This window comes from Anolis sagrei, chromosome 10, assembly GCF_037176765.1.
Source record: "Anolis sagrei isolate rAnoSag1 chromosome 10, rAnoSag1.mat, whole genome shotgun sequence".
Classification (NCBI taxonomy): domain Eukaryota; kingdom Metazoa; phylum Chordata; class Lepidosauria; order Squamata; family Dactyloidae; genus Anolis; species Anolis sagrei.
In genome coordinates, this window is record NC_090030.1 from 12376680 (window position 1) to 12399981 (window position 23302).

The window sequence follows — 23302 nt, forward strand, 5'->3', positions numbered from 1 at the left end:
GTGATACCAGATGAGAGACTCCCTCCTGGGCACACAGAAGACTGGGTGACTTGGAAGGCGCTGAACAGACTGCGCTCTGGCACCACGAGATGCAGAGCCAATCTTAAGAAATGGGGCTACAAGGTTGAATCCACGACATGCGAGTGTGGAGAAGAGCAAACCACTGTCCACCTGCTGCAATGCACCCTGAGCCCTGCCACATGCACAATGGAGGACCTTCTTGCGGCAACACCTGAGGCACTCCAAGTGGCCAGATACTGGTCAAATGACATTTAATCAGCTACCAAGTTTGCAAAATTTGTGTGGTTTTTTTTATCTGTTTGTTTGTTTTGTTCTGTTAGAAATGTGGTACAATGTTCTGGTTGCAGATGACACGATAAATAAATAAATAACCACCATAATCTTCTTTGCAGAGCAGTAAAAGAGAAAAGGTTAGGCACAGGATTGCTGCAATTCAATTTAAAGATAATTATGCTATTTTTCTCACAAGGTGAGGAGTCCAGTGTCAGATGCCCTCTCCGCCCAGCCCAGTGGTTGCTTTCCTCTCTCATGCCCATCTGTGTCATTTGGAGCAGGCTGCAGGGTGCATTTAACTAGAGCAGCCTCCAGAAGAACAGCCAGGCAGAAAGAGCTCTAAGAGCGGGCATCAGCCGGGCAGCCAGTCCTCTCAGAACTTCCCCCAACAGAGAAGGGTTCAAGAGGGAAATGCAGAGCCCGATCCCTGGAAAGGTGGCACTGCCAGGGTCATGGCTCCTGGGACCCTCGGCTTGCATTCTCCTCTCCATCCGGGCAGCTGCGGGTCTCCAGAAATCTGCAATGCTGCAATCTCTTGAGGACCTGGACTTGGAGCTGAAGGGGAATGAGTCCCAAGCTCACCCAATGTTCTTCTCTTTGGACTACCAGCATGTCCAAGTACCCTTTGAAATTACCTTGTGGATCATGTTGGCTTCTTTGGCCAAAATAGGTAAGTGGTTGGAATGTTATCCAAGGCCAGAAGAGGGCTTTCTAAATGGACATTGAGGGTAATATATTTTATTGGTGATGTATATGACCTGTCAGAACTCCTTATCATTGTTGTTGCTCTCGATGATGCTAACTTTACAAAATGAACTTCATACTAGACACGTAGAACGTCAATATTCAGAGACAGTATACTCCATTGCTTCTATATATTTGACAGTGAGGAACTAGATCCATCATTAAACAAAATAAGCATGTATTTAGGGTATCGAGGGAAGAAGGACACTAAAGAACTTTTCAATTGCTGGATTTTCTATGGATCTTATGGCGCCAAACTGCAAAGGTTGCAGCTGAACTAGGTTCCACAATAAACAACTTTGCATTTAGTACAAAAGTAGGAGAAATATTGTCAAAAATAAATAAAATGGAAGTATATAAGAATAAACATCATTTTCCATCTTATTGTAAGTTTTGTTTCTTATTGGAAAAAATACATAGTTTTATTTTACAGTTTATTACTGTTAATATTTTGAACTAGATATATATGGAGGCATCAAAATCTTTTAAGTTCTTAGGGCCTCTAAAGGTCTTTTGTCACTGGCTTGCACTTCAAAGAAGTTGGCAGGAAAGGTTTTGGTAAAAGGTTTTCAAATCTGATCAGGAAGGCCTTAAACTGAATCATCTGGGGGAATTATTTGCAAAGGCAGGACTTGATCAGGAGAGAATTCTCCAATTGTCATAGAGTGAACTGGGCAAGAAGAACAAGAATTCAACAAAGAGAAGGCGAAACACTTAAATAGGCAGCTGCGGGGATGGCCCATGGTCTTTGGTGTCTCTGCATTAAATCACAAAGCATGAGAAATAAACAAGATGAACTTGAACTCTTCATGCAACAGAACAAATTGATACAATTGGTATCCTAGTGGGGTGAGTCTCATGTTTGCAATGTAGTAATAGAGGGGTATAACCTCTATGGAAAATAAAATATAGACCAAACAGGAAAGGCAAACTCTCTGCTTTTGGGTCTGTTTCAACCATGATTTAGTCTGGTCTCTAACAGAGCCCAAGTGGCAGTATTGGGAGTCTCTAGTATCTAGTTCTGATGTTTATCATTTCAGAATTAATATCTTGTGACTTGTATACTGTATTCATTTAGACCAGTGGGACCACTTTGACCAGGGACAACTTGACCAGGGACTACTCTCCAACATTAGTACCAAAAGGGTTACAAATCAGTTTTTGGTCATCTTTAGATTTGGTTTGGTTACTTGGGGTGCTGATTCAGAAAATTGCATTGGATAGCTCTAGTTTCTGATACAGAACATATACCATCCAGTAGTTGCCATCTGCTCACCCACAGAAAACCATATTCAATAAGCCTCGTCACTATAAGAGGGTTTTGCAAGACCAGCCGCTCTTGTTGCAATGGTGTAATAATGATGAGCCCGCAGACCATATTTTAGTTCTTGCAGGCCAGTGGTGGTCCATGGACCACAAGTCGGGAACCACTGATTTAGACCCCGCGTTAGACTAGAGCTCCCATCATCCCTGACCATTGGCCCTGTTGGCCAAGGCTGATGAGAGTTGGAGTCCAAAACACATTTGGAGCCCAAATTAATCAACCAAATTGAGGCGATGTATTGAGAACAAGCTTCAGAAGATACACGGACATTTTCCTCCTTCTTAAAAGCTCAACCTGCTTTAAGAATAATTAATAAACCAGTCTGATTATGGGCACTCAAAAGCCTTGAGAAGCATGGGCCAGCCGCAAAACTCTCTTTTGAAAAAAGCAGAACAATTTCCCTAAACATTAGGCTGAGATAACCACAATGAGCAGCTTTTAGGTATCTAATGAGCAGCTATTAAAATATACATAATTCTAGCTATTTTGGAACACACGGTCTGAGGTCCACAGAGCTGCTTTGGACACAAAGACATAAGAGCTCCCAGTGAAAATTTTAATGTTATATTCCTTTAAAGGTCCCTTTTCCAGTGTTGTCTGTAAAACTCAAGCCATAACCTTTCTCTCTGTGGAATTAGGTTGTGTTGATTTTTGGACCTTGGTTATCAGTGTTAACTTGCATGTAGGCCATGGAACAGAGTGAGGGAAGAAAATCTGTTTCTGTCATGTCTGTTTGGATGGAATTTTGGATGGAATTTTCTCCTTAGATTCCTATTAGGCTTGTCCTATTACTCAAGCGTGTATGCTTTCATCTATTCTCTCTCTGTAAAAATCAATGTATATTTGCATGGTTGTATCAAAAAGGCAGTTGCTAGGTGAAGTGGCCCTCTGTGATGAGCAGCTATTAAAATATACATAATTCTAGCTATTTTGGAACACACAGTCTGAGGTCCACAGAACTGGATTGGCTGGTGCTAGGTGAAGGGTTAGCTGCTGCCATGGAATCATGGGAGTTGTTGTTTTATAAGGTCTTTATCCTTCTCTCGCCAAACTACAAATCCCAGGAGTCCATGGTAGATAAAGTGGTGTTAAAATGCAGTGTAGATGCACCGTAAGGCATAGTGAACTTGGTTAAATGCACCATGCAAATGAGAAGAGACCCAAAACTCACACTACACTGAGAAGGGTGGCAAAGTGGTAAGAAGTTAGCGCATAAGACAAACTAAATGGAATGAGGATACACAGCCATTTTCTGTAAAGGTCTGGAATTCCCTGTTCATGTTGACTCTTCCCTTGGCAGGCTTCCATCTGTTTGAAAAGCTACCTTCTGTCCTGCCTGAGAGTTGCTTATTGATCTTTGTGGGACTGATCATGGGTGGGATCATTTACGGCCTCAATGATAAATCCCCTCCGGTCATGGACAGCGACATCTTCTTCCTCTACCTCCTTCCACCCATTGTCTTGGATGCCGGATACTTCATGCCCAGCCGCCCCTTCTTCGAGAACATTGGGACCATCCTCTTGTACGCTGTCGTGGGGACGATATGGAATGTCTTTGGGATTGGATTCTCGCTCTATGGCATTTGCCAAGTGGAGACTTTCCAGCTGAGCGACATCTCTTTGCTCCACAACCTTTTGTTCAGCAGCTTGATTGCAGCCGTGGACCCCGTTGCTGTATTGTCCGTCTTCGAAGAGATACACGTGAACGAAAAGCTTCACATTTTGGTATTTGGAGAGTCCCTCCTCAACGATGCTGTAACAGTTGTAAGTAGATGGAAAGCAAGGATAATAACAACAATAATAGTATACTTTATTTATATTCTGCTCTATCTCCCTGAGGGGACTCAGAGCGGATGACAGAATACATATATGTCCCACAAACAGGATATAATTAACAAAGAAAGACAATACATAGATCAGTGTTTCTCAACCTGGGGGTCGGGACCCCTGAGGGGGTCGCAAGGGGGTGTCAGAGGGGTCGCCAAAGACCATCAGAAAACACAGTATTTTCTGTTGGGCATTGGGGTTCTGTGTGGGAAGTTTGACCCAATTCTATCAGTTGTGGGGTCCAGAATGTTCTTTGATTGAAGGTGAACTATAAATCCCAGCAACTGCAACTCCCCAATGTCAAGGTCTATTTTCCCCAAACTCCACCAGTGTTCACATTTGGGCATATTGAGTATTTGTGCCAGGTTTGGTTCAGATCCATCATTGTTTGAGTCCACAGTACTTTCTGGATGTGGGTGGACTACAACTCCAAAACCCAAGATCCATGCTCATCAAATCTTTCCAGTATTTTCTGTTGGTCTTGGGAATTCTGAGTGCCAAGTTTGGTTCAATTCCATCATTGGTGGAGTCCAGAATGCTCTTTGATTGCAGGTGAACTATAAATCCTAGCAATTATACCTCCCAAATGATAAAAATGAATCCAGCCCCCGACCCCACCAGTATTCAAATGTGGGCGTATCAGGTATTTGTGCCAAATTTGGTCCGATGAATGAAAATACATTCTGAATATCAGATATTTACATTACATATTAAACCGAGGCTGGATGGCCATCTGCTAGGGGTGCTTTGAATGCAATATTCCTGTTTCTTGGCAGGGGGTTGGACTGAATGGCCCATGAGGTCTCTTCCAACTCTATTCTTCTATCATTCATAACAGTAGCCAAAATTACAGTTACGAAGTAGCAACGAAAATAATTTTATGGTTGGGGATCACCACAAAATGGGGGGTTGTATTAAGGGGTCATGGCATTAAGAAGGTTGAGAACCACTGACATAGATAGAGGCAAGGCTTCTTTCATTTTCACTTCTGGCATCTGGAGGCTGCCTTGGGGAGGTGCTGTTGTCCCATTTTCCATGCCGAGGAACCTGTTGTCCATGGACACCTTCCTGATCGAATTGCCATCATGACTTCTTCAGGGTGCCTTTAACCTCCCCCCACAGCGGTACCTATTCATCTATTCACATTTCTGTTTTTGAACTGCTAGGTAAGCAGAAGCTAGGGCTGATGGTGGGAGCTTACCCCACCTACGGTTTGAACTGCCAACTTCCAGTCAGCAATTTTTTTTGTAGCTGGTGGTTTAACCCACTGTGCCTCCACATGGCCTCCATGTTGGCTTATGAGATGGCCATGTTGGCTGATGAGTAAACAATTCATAATATAAGCTCTATTGCAGGCATGGGCAAACTTTGGCTCTCCAGGTGTTTTGGACTTCCACTCCCATAATTCCTAACAGCCTGTTAGGAATTGTGGGAGTTGAAGTCCAAAATACCTGGAGGGCCGAAATTTGCCCATGCCTGCTCTATTGGATTCATCCTGTATGGGAACTGGAGGGGGCTGGGTAAATGAGCCAGGCATATTCTCCAACACTGTGTTATTGTCCCTTCATTGATCCACATGTGCATTTGAGTTGTTTAACATTTACATGAAGCTGCTGGAAGATGTCATCCAGAATTCTGGAGTTCAATGTCTTCTGCACGCAGATGATGTCCATCTCTATCACTCCTTTCTACCCTGAACCAGTGCTTGCCCGCTGTGACGGTCTGGATGAGGGAATCCAGACAAGACAGAGATTCTCCTGGTCAGTTGCAAGACTGAACAGGGCATAGGGTTACAGCCTGTGTTGGATGGGGTTACACTCTCCCTGAAGACGCAGGTTTGCAGCTTGGGAGTGATCCTGGATTTATCGCTGAGCCTTGAACCCCAAGTCTTGGCGGTGGCCAGGGGAGCATTCTCAAAATTAAAACTTGTATGCCAGCTGCGCTCGTACCTTGGGAAATCAGATTTCACCACAGTGGTCCACACTCATGTTACATCATGAATAGACTACTGCAATGTGCTCTCCGTGGGGTTGCCTTTGAAGACTGTTTGGATGCTTCAAGTAGTCCAATGGGCGGCAGCCGGTCTGAGTCCCTCTACGGAGGTAGAGAAGATCGGGATACAAAAGTTTCAAATAAATAAATAAATAAACAAACAAATGGGTGGCAGCCAGGTTTCTAATTGGAGCAGGGCACAGGGAGCACACAACTCCCTTGATGCACCAGCTCCACTGGTAGCCGGTTTGCAACTGAGCATAATTCAAAGTGCTGGCTTTAGCCTAGGTAAAGGTAAAGGTTTTCCCCTGACATGAAGTCCAGTCGTGTCTGACTTTGAGGTGTGATGCTCATCTCCATTTCTAAGCTGAAGAGCTGGCATTGTCCGTAGACACCTTCAAGGTCATGTGGCCAGCATGACTGCATGAAGCACCATTACCTTCCCACCGGAGCGGTACCTATTGATTGATTGATTTAATTATTTATTTACTTCGCTTATATACCGCAATTCTCAGCCCTTTAGGGCGACTCACATTTGCATGTTTTCGAACTGCTAGGTTGGCAGAAGCTGGGGCTGACAGTGGAAGCTCACGCTGCTCCCTGGATTCGAACCTGCAACCTTTCAGTCAACAAGCTCAGCAGCTCAGCGCTTTAACCCACTGTGCCACTGGGGGCTACTTGGTTTTAGCCTATAGAGCCCTAAATGGTTCTGGCCCAGCTTACCTGTCCGAACGTATCTCCTCCTATGAATGATCTCAGAGATTAAGATTGTCCAGGGAGGTCCTGCTCTCAATCCCACTCCTTCGCAGGCACGACTGGTAGGGACGAGAGACAAGGCCTTCTCAGTGGTGGCACCTCGGCTGTAGAACTCCCTCCCCAGGGAAATTAGATCAGCCCCCTCCCTCCTGTCCTTCAGAAAGAAAGTTAAATCCTGGTTGTGGGACCAAGCGATAGTGCAACAATTGATATCTCAGTGCAATAATAAACAATTACAGGTGACAATTGGAATGGTTCTTGACTTAATAGTATTTTGTGAAATGGGTCTTGTGCTCCTAACCAATGTATTCTGCTTCCTTTCATGGTTTCTGTCTTTCCCAGGTGTTATACAAGCTATTCAGGTCCTTCTGTGAAATGCCATCGATCAAAACAGCAGATGTGTTTGCAGGAATTGGGAAATTCTTCATTGTCGGGATCGGCGGGGTCTTGGTTGGCCTCCTGTTTGGCATGATCGCCGCCTTCACCACACGCTTCACCAACAACATCCGCGTCATCGAGCCCCTCTTCGTCTTCCTCTACAGCTACCTGTCCTACCTGACTGCAGAAATGTTCCATCTCTCTGGCATCGTGGCGTAAGTAAATGGAGGCACTCAGGGGCAGAAAGTTTGTGAGAGGCTAAATATTGATCCAAACTGAACCCATGCTGCAAAAGAGAGCTGAATGTTTCATAGAATTGTGAGAAGGACAGGGGTATAAAAGCTTCTGGAAAATTGGCATAAGGACAAAGCCACCATTCTGTTTCTATAAAGAGGCAGAAATGAGGATTCTTCAAATGAAGTCAGACTATAATATGAGCATTTGGTGTTCGGAAATATATTTTTTTTACAAAATATTGAGAACTTTGAGATTTTCCTGAGCTTGTCAGTGTTTTAGTTGTACACTGTTTGTGAACATTTACTGTTGCGGTTGCTGTGAGTTTTCCGGGCTGTATGGCCATGTTCCAGAAGCATTCTCTCCTGACATTTTGCCCACATCTATGGCAGGCATCCTCAGAGGTTGTGAGGTCTGTTGGAAACAACCTCTGAGGATGCCTGACATAGATGTGGGTGAAATGTCAGGAGAGAATGCTTCAGGAACATGGCCATACAGCCCAGAAAACTCACAGCAACCCAGTGATTCCGGCCATGAAAGCCTTAGACAACACATTCATTGTTGAACTGGGAGCCATAATGGAGAATGTGTCCTGGGGTGCATCTGCACTGTAAAATTAATGCAGTTAGACACCAGTTTCTCTGCCATGGTTCAATGCCATTCAGTCCTGATAAAGACAGGCCAATTTTTTAAAAAAGGAGAAAAGGAAATGAAGACTGGAAATTACAAAGTGATTTCACAATTACACAAATATATTCCTCTTACTTAGTTTCTTAGAAATGCGTTTGTGACCATCAATATATGGAAAACTTGCTTTTATCCATTATAACACAGTGGTTCCCAACCTCTGGTCCATGGACCACCAGTGGTCCCCAAGAACTAAAATATGGTTCACGGCCTCACCGTGGCTACACCGTTGCAACTACTGGATGGCATATGTTCTGTATCAGAAACTAGAGCTGATGTGGTCTATCCAATGCAATTTTCTGAGTCAGCATCCCAAATAACCAAACCAAATCTAAAGTTGACCAAAAACTGATTTGTAACTCTTTTGGTACTAATGTTGGAGAGTGGTCCCTGGCCAAGTGGTCCCTGGTCAAAGTGGTCCCTGGCCAAATGATCCCTGGTCAAAGTGGTCCCTGGTCAATTGGTCCCTGGTCAAAGTAGTCCCTGGTCAAAGTGGTCCCTGGTCAAGTGGTCCCTGATCAAAGTAGTCCCTGGCCAAAGTGGTCCCTGGTCAAGTGGTCCCTGGTCAAAGTAGTTCCTGGTCAAAGTGGTCCCTGGTCAAAGTGGTCCCTGGTGAAGTGGTCCCTGGTCAAAGTGGTCCCTGTCCAAAATGGTCCCTGCTCAAAGTAGTCCCTGGTCAAGTGGTCCCTGATCAAAGTGGTCCCTGCTCAAAGTAATCACTGGTCAAGTGGTCCCTGATCAAAGTGATCCCTGGTCAAAGTAGTCCCTGGTCAAGTGTTCCCTGGTCAAAGTGGTCCCTGGTCAAAGTGGTCCCTGGTGAAGTGGTCCCTGGTCAAAGTGGTCCCTGTCCAAAATGGTCCCTGCTCAAAGTAGTCCCTGGTCAAGTGGTCCCTGATCAAAGTGGTCCCTGCTCAAAGTAATCACTGGTCAAGTGGTCCCTGATCAAAGTGATCCCTGGTCAAAGTAGTCCCTGGTCAAGTGTTCCCTGGTCAAAGTGGTCCCTGGTCAAAGTGGTCCATGCTCAAGTGGTCCCTGGTCAAAGTGGTCCCTGGTCAAAGTGGTCCATGCTCAAGTGGTCCCTGGTCAAAGTGGTCCCTGGTCAAAGTGGTCCCTGGTCAAGTGGTCCCTGGTCAAAGTGGTCCCTGGTCAGGTGGTCCCTGGTCAAAGTGGTCTGATCAATGTGGCCCCTGGTCAAAGTGGTCCCTGGTCAAAGTGGTCCCTGGTCAAAGGAGTTCCTGTTCAAAGTTGTCCCTGGTCAAGTAGTCTGTAAGGATGTCACCCAGGGGATGCCCAGAGGTGTTACCATCCTGTGGGAGGTTTCTCTCATGTCCCTGCATTGGGAGCTGGAGCTGGCAGACAGGAGCTCACCCCACTCTCCAGATTCAAACCGCCAACCTTGCGGTCAGCAGTCCTGCCAGCACAAGGGTTTAATCCATTGTGCCACCAGGGGCTCCTAGTATTGGTTTGAGCACTTGACTATATGCAGACCAGGGTTTGAATCTGTACTTAGCCATGAAACCTTGGACAAGTCACGCTCTCTCAGCCTTAGAGGAAGACAATGGCAAACATCTCCTGGAGAACTCTTGCCAAGAAAAGACAGCAATAGATTTGCCTTCTGTTGGAAATAATTTGGATGTGCACAACATCGTTATTATGCCATTTTTTCCCCTTCCAGAATCATTGCTTGTGCAATGGGCATGAAACGTTATGTGGAGGCCAACATCTCCCTGAAGTCCCACACAACCATAAAATACTTCATGAAGATGTGGAGCAGCGTCAGCGACACCCTCATCTTCATCTTCCTTGGAGTCTCCACCATCGGTGACAATCACGAATGGAGTTGGCCCTACATTTGCTTCACAGTCATTTTCTGTCTCCTTTGGAGAGCATTAGGTAGGAAGGGGTTTACAAAAAGTATCTTTGGGAAGAGGCTCTTGTGGTCAAAGAACATTTCCCTCCAGGAATATAATGGCACACTGGCCTGCGTTCAAGGTTGGCCCTCAATTAAAAGGGGACCCAAGCAAGATCATTGAATGTGTCATTGAGTAGAATATGACCCCCATATCCATGGGACAGGTGCCTGTAGTTTTACTTATCCATGTCCCACAAAACATATCCTCTCTGGGCTTCTCCTGGGTCCTTCAGCATGACTCTATGGTAGTGCTTTCCAAACATTTCATGTTGGTGACACACATGTATACATACATCAATGAATAAACAAAAACATTAAAGCCAACCAATTAAAACATAACATTAAAGCAACAATTAAAATCACATAATCCAGGTCAGTACGGGTCGTCATTAAATTAATTTATAATCTTTTATTGCCTTGCTCCCATTATTGACCGAAAGCCTAATCTCAGAGCCAAGTTTGTAGTTTTTTCTGAAGGCCAGCAGGGAGGGAGCAAATATAATTTCACCAGAGAGGGAGTTCCATAGATGAGGGGCCACCACTGAGAAGGCCCTGTCTCTCATCCACACCAGTTGGGCTTGTGAAGGGGGTGGGACCGAGAGCAGAGCCTTCCCAGAAGATTTTAACCTCTGTGATGGTTCATAGAGGAGATATGTTTGGACAGGTAAGATGGGCCGGAAACATTTAGGGCTTTGAATTCTGCTCGGTAGCAGACTGGCAGCCAATAGAGCTGATGCCACAGGAGTGATGTCTTCTCTTGCAATCTGACTGTTTCCTGTTGGATCAGCAAAGCAGAGGTTTACTAGCAAAGTGGAGGTTAAACCAACCCCTTATAAGAAATACGGACACATACATAAATTGTAATAAGTACAGCTGGCGGGAACGGCTGGCGGGAACGAGGGACAGGGCCTTCTCAGTGGTGGCCCCTTGGCTATGGAATGCCCTCCCTAAGGATATCAGATCGGCCCCCTCCCTTTTAACATTTCGAAAGAGAGTCAAGACTTGGCTCTTTGAGCAGGCATTTCCAAATACAGTGTAATAGACATAGGAAAATGAAATGGTTGGACGATGTGATTGGACAATGTTTTTAATAGGAGACCCTAATGTTCATGTCTTTATTGATTTTGTTATGGTTTTATTATTTGATTGTTTTTATTGTATTGAAATGGTATTTTATGGTCTTGGCACCAATTGTAAACCGCCCCGAGTCGCCTGTGGGCTGAGAGGGATGGTATATAAATATAGTAATTAATAAATAAATAAATAATAACAAAATGTATGAGAACACATCATATCTCATGAAACACTTTCCTATATATGTATGTATGTAAAGGTAAAGGCTTTCCCCTGACATTAAGTCCAGCCGTGTCCGACTCTGGGGGTTGGTGCTCATTGCCATTTCTAAGCCGAAGAGCCGACGTTGTCCATAGACACCTCCAAGGTTATTTGGCCGGTGTGACTGCATGGAACGCATATATATATATGATGTCCAAGATTGTTGTCATTTATGAGTAATAATTGGTAAGCGTTTGCAAGAATTAAAAAAGTATAATTAATTAATAAAAAAACCCCTACCTATTATTTTAATGAGATGTATGAAGTTGATGGGATCAACATAGCTTTTGTATATTAGGTAGAATATTAGGCTGGATCTACACTACCATAAGTTGGACTTGCATAAGTTGTGCTGTAAGCTACAGTAATCATTTGTAACTGTTCAGCATTCATATTTAACATAAATGAATAATAATAATAATAATAGTAATAATAATAATAATAATAATAATAATAATAATATCTTTTGCTATCCCTTTTCATTTCTTTCAGGAGTTCTTGTCCTGACGTTCATCATAAACAGATTACATGTGAATACTGTGACATCCAAGGACCAGTTCATTATCGCTTATGGCGGCCTCCGAGGAGCCATCTGTTTTTCTCTGGTTTTCTTACTCCCCGACTTTCCGAGAAAGAAGCTATTTATCGCTGCAACAACCGTTGTTATCCTTTTCACTGTTTTTGTACAGGTAAGTCCTGGTTGTTTTCTTGGGAGGGAGAGCCAATACTCCAGAGGACAGGAGCAGAATTCAAAATGATCTTGACAGATTAGAGAAATGGGCCAAAACTAACAAAATGAAGTTCAATGGGGACAAATGCAAGATACTCCACTTAGGCAGAAAAAATGAAATGCAAAGAGACAGAATGGGGGACGCCTGGCTCGAGAGCAGTACGTGTGGAAAAAATCTTGGAGTCCTCGTGGACAACAAGTTAAACATGAGCCAACAATGTGATGTGGCAGCAAAAAAAGCCAATGGGATTTTGGCCTGCATCAATAGGAGCATAGTGTATAGATCTAGGAAATTCATGCTTCCCATGCTCTATTCTACCTTAGTTAGACCACACCTGGAATATTGTGTCCAATTCTGGGCACCACAATTGAAGAGAGATATTGACAAGCTGGAATGTGTCCAGAGGAGGGCGACTAAAATGATCAAGGGTCTGAAGAACAAGCCCTATGAGGAGCGGCTTAAAGAGCTGGACATGTTCAGCCTGAAGAAGAGAAGGCTGAGAGGAGATATGATAGCCATGTATAAATATGTGAGAGGAAGTCACAGGGAGGAGGGAGCAAGCTTATTTACTGCTTCCCTGGAGACTAGGACGCGAAACAATGGCTTCAAACTACAAGAAAGAAAATTCCATCTGAACATGAGGAAGAACTTCCTGACTGTGAGAGCCGTTCAGCAGTGGAACTCTCTGCCCTGGAGCGTGGTGGAGGCTCCTTCTTTGGAAGCTTTTAAACAGAGGCTGGATGGCCATCTGTGGGGGGTGTTTTGAATGCGATTTTCCTGCTTCTGAACACGAGGAAGAACTTCCTGACTGTGAGAGCCGTTCAGCAGTGGAACTCTCTGCCCCGGAGTGTGGTGGAGGCTACTTCTTTAGAAGCTTTTAAACAGAGGCTGGATGGTCATCTGTCAGGGGTGATTTGAATGCAATATTCCTGCTTCTTGGCAGAATAGGGTTGGACTGGATGGCCCATGAGGTCTCTTCCAACTCTTTGATTCTTTGATTCTGCTCCTCCTTTTTGACCACTATAGCCCCTATTGGCCTGTGTCCACAGAGGGTCACGGGCATGCCATTGCCTCCATCCCCTAACCATAAATTGCCCTACAAGCACGGAAGCCAGCCAGCTCTCAATGTAGTGACTACACATTCCCAGAACTGAAAGAAAGAAGCTTAATAGCTTTAAGATCTGGGAGAGGGGAGGAGTGGAATCAAAAGAAGCCAGAATTGAGGTTACTGGAACAGAGCAATCATTTACGTGATTGCGTCTCAGAAGTGAACTGCCTTCCTGGCCCTTCCTCCAAGTCACAAGACATTCTCACACATAGACTCTTGACATTTTGGGGAAATCAGTTTCAAATAGCAGTGGAGTTTTACATCCCTATTACAGCCTCTAGGACGGTGTTTCTCAACATTTCTAATGATGTGACCCCTTAATACAGTTCCGCATGTTGTGGTGACCCCCAACCATAAAACTATTTTCGTTGCTCCTTCATCATTGTAATTTTGCTACTGTTATGAATTGTCAGGTAAATATCTGATATGCAGGACGTATTTTCACTCACTGGACCAAATTTGGCACAAATACCCAAGGTGCCCAAATTTGAATACTGGTGGGGTTGGGGGAATCATAGAATCATAGAACCAGAGTTGGAAGAGACCTCATGGGCCATCCAGTCCAACCCCCTACCAAGAAGCAGGAATATTGCATTCAAATCACCCCCAACAGATGGCCATCCAGCCTCTGTTTAAAAGCTTCCAGAGAAGGAGCCTCCACCACACTCCAGGGCAGAGAGTTCCACTGCTGAACGGCTCTCACAGTCAGGAAGTTCTTCCTCATGTTCAGATGGAATCTCCTTTCTTGTAGTTTGAAGCCATTGTTATATGTCCTGGTCTCCAGGGAAGCAGAAAACAAGCTTGCTCCCTCCTCCCTGTGACTTCCTCTCACATATTTATACATGGCTATCATATCTCCTCTCAGCCTTCTCTTCTTCAGGCTAAACATGCCCAGCTCTTTAAGCCGCTCTTCATAGGGCGTGTTCTCCAGACTCTTGATCATTTTAGTTTCCTTCCTCTGAACACATTCCAGCTTGAGATGACTGATTTTGGGAGTTGTAGTTGCTGGGATTTATAGTTCACCTAAAATCAAAGAGCATTCTGAACCCCACCAACTATAGAATTGGGCCAAACTTCCCACACAGAACCCCCACGACCAACAGAAAATACAGTGTTTTCTGATGGCTTTTGGTGACCCCCTCTGACACCCCCTTGTGACACCCCCACTGGTCCCGAACCCCCAGGCTCTAGGACTTGAAGGTACTAGCAACAAGTAATAGGCAGAAGAAGAAAATGAAAATGTGTGAAACAAGGTGGGCTTCGAGTGCCATCTTGTGGTTAAATTAAATCTTTGATTTTAACTGGACCTTATATTCTTACTTTTAACAGATTAGTTTTGTTGTGTGCACCTTCATGTCTTTCTGACCTATACCAATGCTGTTGGACTTAACCAGAGTTGCTGGATGAGAGTTCATCAGGCGCATCTTTTCAGAATGTGAAAGCATGGGTGGTGTCCAAGCTTCACCTTCTGAAATTCTGCTTGCGATGAAGCTACTCATATCAATCATGTCTCCAAAAAAGGAAGACTACTACTCTGTTGTCGAAGGCCTTCATGACCAGAATCATTTGGTTGCTATGAGTTTTCTGGGATGTATTGCCGTGTTCCAGAAGCATTCTCTCCTGACGTTACACCCACAGGCATCCTCAGAGGTTGTGATGTCTGTTGGAAATTAGGCATGTGAGGTTTATACATCTGTGGAATGTCCAGGGTGGGAGAAAGAATCATAGAATCATAGAGTTGAAAGAGACCTTGTGGGCCATCCAGTCCAACCCCCTGCCAAGAAGCAGGAAAATCGCATTCAAAGCACCCCCAACAGATGGCCATCCAGCCTCTGTTTAAAAGCCTCCAAAGAAGGAGCCTCCACCACACTCCAGGGCAGAGAGTTCCACTACTGAACAGCTCTCACAGTCAGAAAGTCCTTCCTAATGTTCAGGTGGAATCTCCTTCCTTGTAGTTTGAAGCCATTGCTCCACTGCGTCCTAGTCTCCAGGTCAGCAGAAAACAAGCTTGCTCCCTCCTCCCTATGACTTCCCCTCACGTATTTATAAATGGCTATCATGCAGGGCCGTAGCCAGAAATTTTTTTTGGGAGGGTTGAAAATTTCGGGGGGGGGGGGGGGGGAGGGAGGGGGTTGAAAATTTTAGGGGGGGTTGAAAATTTTGGGGGGGGGGGGGGGTTGATTCCTGTCTCCTAGCTCACACTGAAGCAAAGAGCACAGCAGGGGGCAGAGCAGCCTTCAATAGCCTGCAGCTCCGCCCCTGTCAACCACCTCCACCAAGTCTGGCCTCCTTAATGAGAACATACAACCCCCCCCCCCCCCACCCAACTTGGTTGCTTTGCTACATTGGCTATTGCTGCAAGTAATGACAGTGTGAATAAATTGTCAATATTTGCTTGAGATAGTGCTTGCAGTTCTGGAGGGACTCTTAGCATGGGAATTTGATTAACCAGTTAAAATTCCTGAGCAAACCAGGTTTTTTTTAACCTGAAAAATTTCAGGGGGGGGGGTGAACCCCTAACAACCCCCCCCCCCCGGCTACAGGCCTGCTATCATGTCTCCTCTCAGCCTTCTCTTCTGCAGGATAAACATGCCAAGCTCTTTAAGCCGCTCCTCATAGGGCTTGTTTTCCAGACCCTTGATCATTTTAGCCACCCTCCTCTGGAACATTCCAGCTTGTCAATATCTCTCTTCAATTGAACTTTTGTCTGGTAGAGGCAAGTGTGAATATTGCAATTGGCCACCTTGATTCGCTTTGAACAGCCTCGTGTGAGGAGGGGGCTTCCCATTTCGTGCTTCCAAAGAAATGGAAGAAATGAAAGAAATGGTAGGAACATTGCCTTTGACAATGCATGGTAGGAACAAATTTTGTGCTCATGCTTAGTGATGAGAAGATATCATGTATTAAATGTGTACATTTTCTTCTTGCTGCGCCTCTGTTTTGTACTACAGGGTATGACCATTCGTCCCCTTGTTGACTTGCTGGATGTCACCAGAGAACAAGAAAGTGCTCCCACTGTGGGAGAACAAATTCACATCCGGGTAAGTCTCCATTCACTGGGATAGGAAATTATGGGTGGCTAAGGAGGTGCGTTAGCCCCCAGAAGACCTTGGAGGGGTATCTGCTCCTATATTTAATAATAATAAATAATAATAATAATAATAATTATTATTATTATTATTATTATTTATTTTATTTTGTTGGCACAAACCAGTAAAGGTGGTCCCAGTGGTGATTGGCACACTGGATGCAGTGCCTAACGACCTTGGCCTGCACTTAAACACAATCTGCACTGACAAGATTACCATCTTCCAGCTGCAAAAGGCCACCCTACCGGGATTTGCACTCATTATTTGCTGATATATCACACAGTCCTAGATACTTGGGAAGTGTCCGACGTGTGATCCAATACAACTGCCAGCAGAGTGATCTTGTTTGCTGTGGACTCATCTTGTTGTGTTTCAAATAATAATAATAATAATAATAATAATAATAATAATAATAGGTTGTTCTAGCTTTTTCGGGTTGCATGGCCATGCTCTAGAAGCATTTTCCTAGTTTCCAACAGATCTAACCTCTGACGATATCTGCCACAGATGCAGGTGAAATGTCAGGAGAGAGTGCTTCTAGAACATGGCCATGCAACCCGAAAAAGCTAGAACAACCTATTATTATTATTATTATTATTATTATTATTATTATTATATTACCCTAGAGGTGGGGAGGGGCAAAATATTACTGTTGGCGGTGTTGCTAATATTATTACTCTAGAGGTGGCGAGGGGCAAAAATATTGTTGGTGGTGTTGCTAATATTATTACTCTTGAGGTGGTAAGGGACAAAAATATTATTGTTGGCGGTGTTGCTAATATTATTACTCTAGAGGTGGCGAGGGGCAAAAATATTGTTGGTGGTGTTGCTAATATTATTACTCTTGAGGTGGTAAAGGACAAAAATATTATTGTTGGCGGTGTTGCTAATATTATTACTCTAGAGGTGGTGAGGGGCAAAAATATTATTGTTGGTGGTGTTGCTAATATTATTACTCTAGAGGTGGTAAGGGACAAAAATATTATTGTTGGCGGTGTTGCTAATATTATTACTCTTGATGTGGTAAGGGACAAAAATATTATTGTTGGTGGTGTTGCTAATATTATTACTCTAGAGGTAGGGTGGGGCAAAAATACTGTTGGTGGTGTCGCTAATATTATTACTCTAGAGGTGGTAAGGGACAAAAATATTATTGTTGGAGGTGTTGCTAATATTATTACTCTAGAGGTGGTGAGGGGCAAAACTATTATTGTTGGTTGTGTTGCTAATATTATTACTCTAGAGGTGGGAAGGGGCAAAAATATTATTGTTGGCGGTGTTGATAATATTATTACTCTAGAGGTGGTAAGGGGCAAAAATATTGTTGGTGGTGTTGCTAATATTATTACTCTAGAGGTGGTGAGGGGCAAAAATATTATTGTTCATGGTGTCGCTAATATTATTACTCTAGAGCTCGTGAGGGGCAAAACTATTATTGTTGGTGGTGCTGCTAATATTATTACTCTAGAGGTGGGGAGGGGCAAAAATATTATTGTTGGTGGTGCTGCTAATATTATTACTCTAGAGGTGGTGAGGGGCAAAAATATTATTGTTGGTGCTGCTGCTAATATTATTACTCTACAGGTGGCGAGGGGCAAAAATATTATTGTTGGTGGTGTTGCTAATATTATTACTCTAGAGGTGGTGAGGGGCAAAACTATTATTGTTGGTTGTGTTGCTAATATTATTACTCTAGAGGTGGTAAGGGACAAAAATATTATTGTTGGTGGTGTTGCTAATATTATTACTCTAGAGGTGGTGAGGGGCAAAAATATTGTTGGTGGTGTTGCTAATATTATTACTCTAGAGGTGGCGAGGGGCAAAAATATTATTGTTGGCGGTGTTGCTAATATTATTACTCTAGAGGTGGTGAGGGGCAAAAATATTATTGTTGGCGGTGTTGCTAATATTATTACTCTAGAGGTGGTGAGGGGCAAAAATATTATTGTTGGTGGTGTTGCTAATATTATTACTCTAGAGGTGGTAAGGGACAAAAATATTATTGTTGGCGGTGTTGCTAATATTATTACTCTTGAGGTGGTGAGGGGCAAAAATATTATTGTTGGTGGTGTTGCTAATATTATTACTCTAGAGGTGGTAAGGGACAAAAATATTATTCTTGGCGGTGTTGCTAATATTATTACTCTTGAGGTGGCGAGGGCAAAAATATTATTGTTGGCGGTGTTGCTTTTTTTTTTACCATGTCAGGAACGACTTGAGAAATTGCAAGTCGCTTGTGGTGTGAGAGAATTGGCCGTCTGCAAGGACGTTGCCCAGGGGACACCTGGATGATTTGGTGTTGCTAATATTATTACTCTAGAGGTGGGGAGGGGCAAAAATATTATTGTTGGCGGTGTTGATAATATTATTACTCTAGAGGTGGTAAGGGGCAAAAATATTGTTGGTGGTGTTGCTAATATTATTACTCTAGAGGTGGTGAGGGGCAAAAATGTTATTGTTCATGGTGTCGCTAATATTATTACTCTAGAGCTCGTGAGGGGCAAAACTATTATTGTTGGTGGTGCTGCTAATATTATTACTCTAGAGGTGGGGAGGGGCAAAAATATTATTGTTGGTGGTGCTGCTAATATTATTACTCTAGAGGTGGTGAGGGGCAAAAATATTATTGTTGGTGCTGCTGCTAATATTATTACTCTACAGGTGGCGAGGGGCAAAAATATTATTGTTGGTGGTGTTGCTAATATTATTACTCTAGAGGTGGTGAGGGGCAAAACTATTATTGTTGGTTGTGTTGCTAATATTATTACTCTAGAGGTGGTAAGGGACAAAAATATTATTGTTGGTGGTGTTGCTAATATTATTACTCTAGAGGTGGTGAGGGGCAAAAATATTGTTGGTGGTGTTGCTAATATTATTACTCTAGAGGTGGCGAGGGGCAAAAATATTATTGTTGGCGGTGTTGCTAATATTATTACTCTAGAGGTGGTGAGGGGCAAAAATATTATTGTTGGCGGTGTTGCTAATATTATTACTCTAGAGGTGGTGAGGGGCAAAAATATTATTGTTGGTGGTGTTGCTAATATTATTACTCTAGAGGTGGTAAGGGACAAAAATATTATTGTTGGCGGTGTTGCTAATATTATTACTCTTGAGGTGGTGAGGGGCAAAAATATTATTGTTGGTGGTGTTGCTAATATTATTACTCTAGAGGTGGTAAGGGACAAAAATATTATTCTTGGCGGTGTTGCTAATATTATTACTCTTGAGGTGGCGAGGGCAAAAATATTATTGTTGGCGGTGTTGCTTTTTTTTTTACCATGTCAGGAACGACTTGAGAAATTGCAAGTCGCTTGTGGTGTGAGAGAATTGGCCGTCTGCAAGGACGTTGCCCAGGGGACACCTGGATGATTTGGTGTTGCTAATATTATTACTCTAGAGGTGGGGAGGGGCAAAAATATTATTGTTGGTGGTGTCGCTAATATTATTACTCTAGAGGTGGTGAGGGGCAAAAATATTATTGTTGGTGGTGTTGCTAATAATATTAGCAACACCACCAACAATAATATTTTTGCCCCTCACCACCTCTAGAGTATTTAACCATGTTGTGGATTTCAAAGAAGGCTTCTCCGTCATTATATGGGTTTGGGAGCCCACAGAATATGATGGAAATACACCCCACACCCCAGTTCTAGTCCCTCTGGGTTCAATGAGATGTAGTCATGCCCGTTAAAGTGGATTGTCAGCACTATAATTGTGTAGTGTGAATGGACACCTGGAATCAAGGTGGCTTTGAACAAGAAAATGTAATAGTATATGTGGTAGTTTTTCAAAGGTTAGAAGAAATTATGAAGGCAACTTGCACTATGTTTTTATTTCTTGGAGTAATATGCTCCATGATAAAAATGTGCCATTGTTTTGTCTGTGGGCTGCTGATGCTATCTCCCAATGCAACCGTGTAAAGCAAATCCTCCTCTCCCTCTTCTTTTCTTTGTTTAGTTCTTGGATCATTTGTTGGCTGGCATAGAAGATATATCAGGACACTGGGGACAGTATTATTGGAAAGACAAGTAAGGATTTGCTAAAAATACAAGTCTCTACATGTGCAAAGCGGAGAGACAAAACAACAACTTGCAAGTCTGATTTCTGTTTGCATAAAGTTCCCGCGAGGGATGGCGCTCAGCACCGTTCAGCCTCATGTCACATAGCAGATAATGGTTGCCTAACAAAAAGAGCCAGTCTTCCCTTTCCTTTGCTTTCTTTAAGCACAAATGTGGGATAGGAATACAGTCAGTCCTCCATAGCTTGATGGGGTTAGGGGCACTGGACTGCCACTAAAGTGGAAAAGACCATGCAAACCCAGTGGACACCAGTGGAGCCCCAGTTATGTAATGGGTTAAACCCTTTTGCCGGCAGGACTACTGACCGAAAGGTTGGTGGTTCGAATCTAGGGAGAAGGGTGAGCTCCCATTTGTCAGCTCCAGCTTCTCATGCGGAGACATGAGAGAAGCCTCCCCCTGGGCAACAACTTGAAGATGGCCAATTCTCTCACACCAGAAGCAGCTTGCAGTTTCTCAAGTTGCTTCTGACATGAAAAAAGTGGACATTGACCGTAGGATTGATCTACAAATGCCTCGAAACTCCACCAATGATAGAATTGGGCCAAACTTCCCAGACAGAACCCTCATGATCAACAGAAAATACTGTGTTTTCTGATTGTCTTTGGTGATCCCTCTGATACCTCCTTGCGACCCCCCCCCCCCCCGGGGTCCCGACCCCAAGGTTGAGAAACACTGACCTAGAGATTCCTAGATAGAACATAGTAATCAAATACATCAACAATCAATTTTGCAAGAGACGTATTTGCAAATGTGGTGGGCCAAGTGTATTTGATTGCATTCCTGTGGCCATATCCCGAAAGGACCATTCTGTTTCCTAATGGCCAACATAATCCTGTTCATGAATCCTTTCTCAATGGAGGTTGAAAAAATCTAAATAAGCCAAAGCCTTGCTCTATTTGCCCAAGAACTCATTCTCCCTTTTTCTTTCTTGGACAGATTGGAATACTTCAACAGCAAATACCTCCAGAAGTTTTTGCTCCGGGAATATGTGCAACCCAAGTCAAGCATTGTGCTTCTCTATGAGAAACTGGAGCGGAAGCATGCCATTGAGCTTGCGGAAGCAGGACAGCTCATCTACGGGCCAGCCCATACTTCACTGCTGTATGTACCTTTGGCTGTTTCTTTGCTGAATTCATGGAACCCTCTTAGGCTGAAAGTATACTCATGCTATCCAGTTGACATGGCTCTTTTCTATGAAATGTGTGGATTTATAGTTCCATGGGATACTTAGACATCTCTGCCAGAGAGCTCTAGCACTGTCATTCAGTGAATTGCACTAAAAGGTTCTAAGTAGGGCCTTGACTCAGAGATTCAGCCATTTGGATAAATTAATTGCCACTCCCTCAAATATACTTGTTCCCTCTTAGTTGTGTTCCTCACAGTAGTCAAGGGTAGAAGGTAGATATTTTTAAACCAGACTGTCATGTGGAGCTGCAGGGAGAGGCGGGTAATACAATTATTATTATTATTATTATTATTATTATTATTATTATTATTATTAGAAACACAACAAGATGAGTCCACAGCAGACACTCTGCTGGCTGTTGTATTGGATCTTACATCAGACATTTCCCAAGTGTCTAGGACTGTGTGATGTATTGGCAAATAATGCGTGCAGATCCCAGTAAGGTGGCCTTCTGCAGCTGGCAGATGGTAATCTTGTCAGTGCCAATTGTGTTTAAGCACAGGTCAAGGTCTTTAGGCACTGCTCCCAGTGTGCCAATCACCACTGGGACCACCTTGACTGGCTTGTGCCAGAGTCTTTGCAGTTCAATCTTTAAATCCTCATATCGTGTCAGCTTTTCCAGTTGTTTTTATTGTTGTTTTATTATTGTCATCGCCACCATCATCATCATCATCATCATCATCACACAACCACCACCACCACTACCAGCACCATCAGCAATTCCTCAACATTTATTGCTGTTCATTAGTTCAGGGGCAAAACGTATGTTTTGTGTACTGAAAGTACTGGGTTTTGTGTATCACATCACCATTTGAAATTACCCTATAGTGAGTGATGAATATGTGTGTTTGTTTGGGAGGCTCACAGAACTGGTGTCATCTTGAGATGCTAATAGGTTTCATGGACACATATTCTGATCTGTTTTATGGCAGTCTTTCATGTAATACTCTGAAAACAAGTTTTCAATCATTTTCCATAATATAAATAAACAAATACATAGTAGCTTTACACATGGCAACCTTCACACTGGAAGGCTTCTCTCACACTGAGGTTTACCTCACACTCCTCAGGAGGACACTAGCTTTTGCCCACTTACTCTAACAGGCTTCAGTCTACTTGCTCATGTCAGGACGACACTAGCTTTGACCTAGTAATTTTTCTATTCCTAATTTCGGTCTATTTTGATATTTTATCTCCACTTAGCATTCATAGCTCTGTTTCCTGTTTGTCTCCTTGCTCCATAAGCACATTTATCATTCTGTATGGTACTGTTTTTATGTTATGTTTTATTGTGATATGTTTTTATTTGGCTTTGTTTTGATGCTATCTTATTGTGTTATGTTTTTAACTTTGTGCTCCCTGGGCTTGTCTCTACTTCAATCTCCTTGAGTCCCTTAGGGGAGATGGAGGCAGGTTTAAAAATAAAATTATTATTATTATTATTATTATTATTATTATTATTATTATTACCACTACCCTTTTCCATAACTTCTGACTTTCTCTCCTTCACAGCAACAGCGACAAACCTGCCTCCACAGTCAATGACTCGGAGAGCCTCACCATAGATATGGTGGATGACATCCAAAAGATTTTGGAGAGGAATCTGTACAAAACAAGGAGAACGGT

At 43.3% G+C, this 23302-nt stretch overlaps 1 protein-coding gene across 1 annotated transcript in view; it reads left to right on the plus strand.

Annotated features, from left to right (window-relative positions):
- Positions 1–570: 570 nt before the first annotated feature.
- LOC132762995 (sodium/hydrogen exchanger 2-like) overlaps positions 571–23302 on the plus strand; it is a 41809-nt gene continuing 19077 nt past the window's right edge. The window contains exons 1-9 of the mRNA XM_060756299.2: positions 571–964; positions 3663–4126; positions 7280–7530; positions 9912–10129; positions 11976–12172; positions 16274–16363; positions 20369–20439; positions 21427–21591; positions 23189–23300. Of these exons, the coding sequence (XP_060612282.2) occupies positions 706–964; positions 3663–4126; positions 7280–7530; positions 9912–10129; positions 11976–12172; positions 16274–16363; positions 20369–20439; positions 21427–21591; positions 23189–23300 (1827 nt within the window). The 5' untranslated portion in view covers positions 571–705. The remainder of the gene's footprint in view (positions 965–3662; positions 4127–7279; positions 7531–9911; positions 10130–11975; positions 12173–16273; positions 16364–20368; positions 20440–21426; positions 21592–23188; positions 23301–23302) is intronic.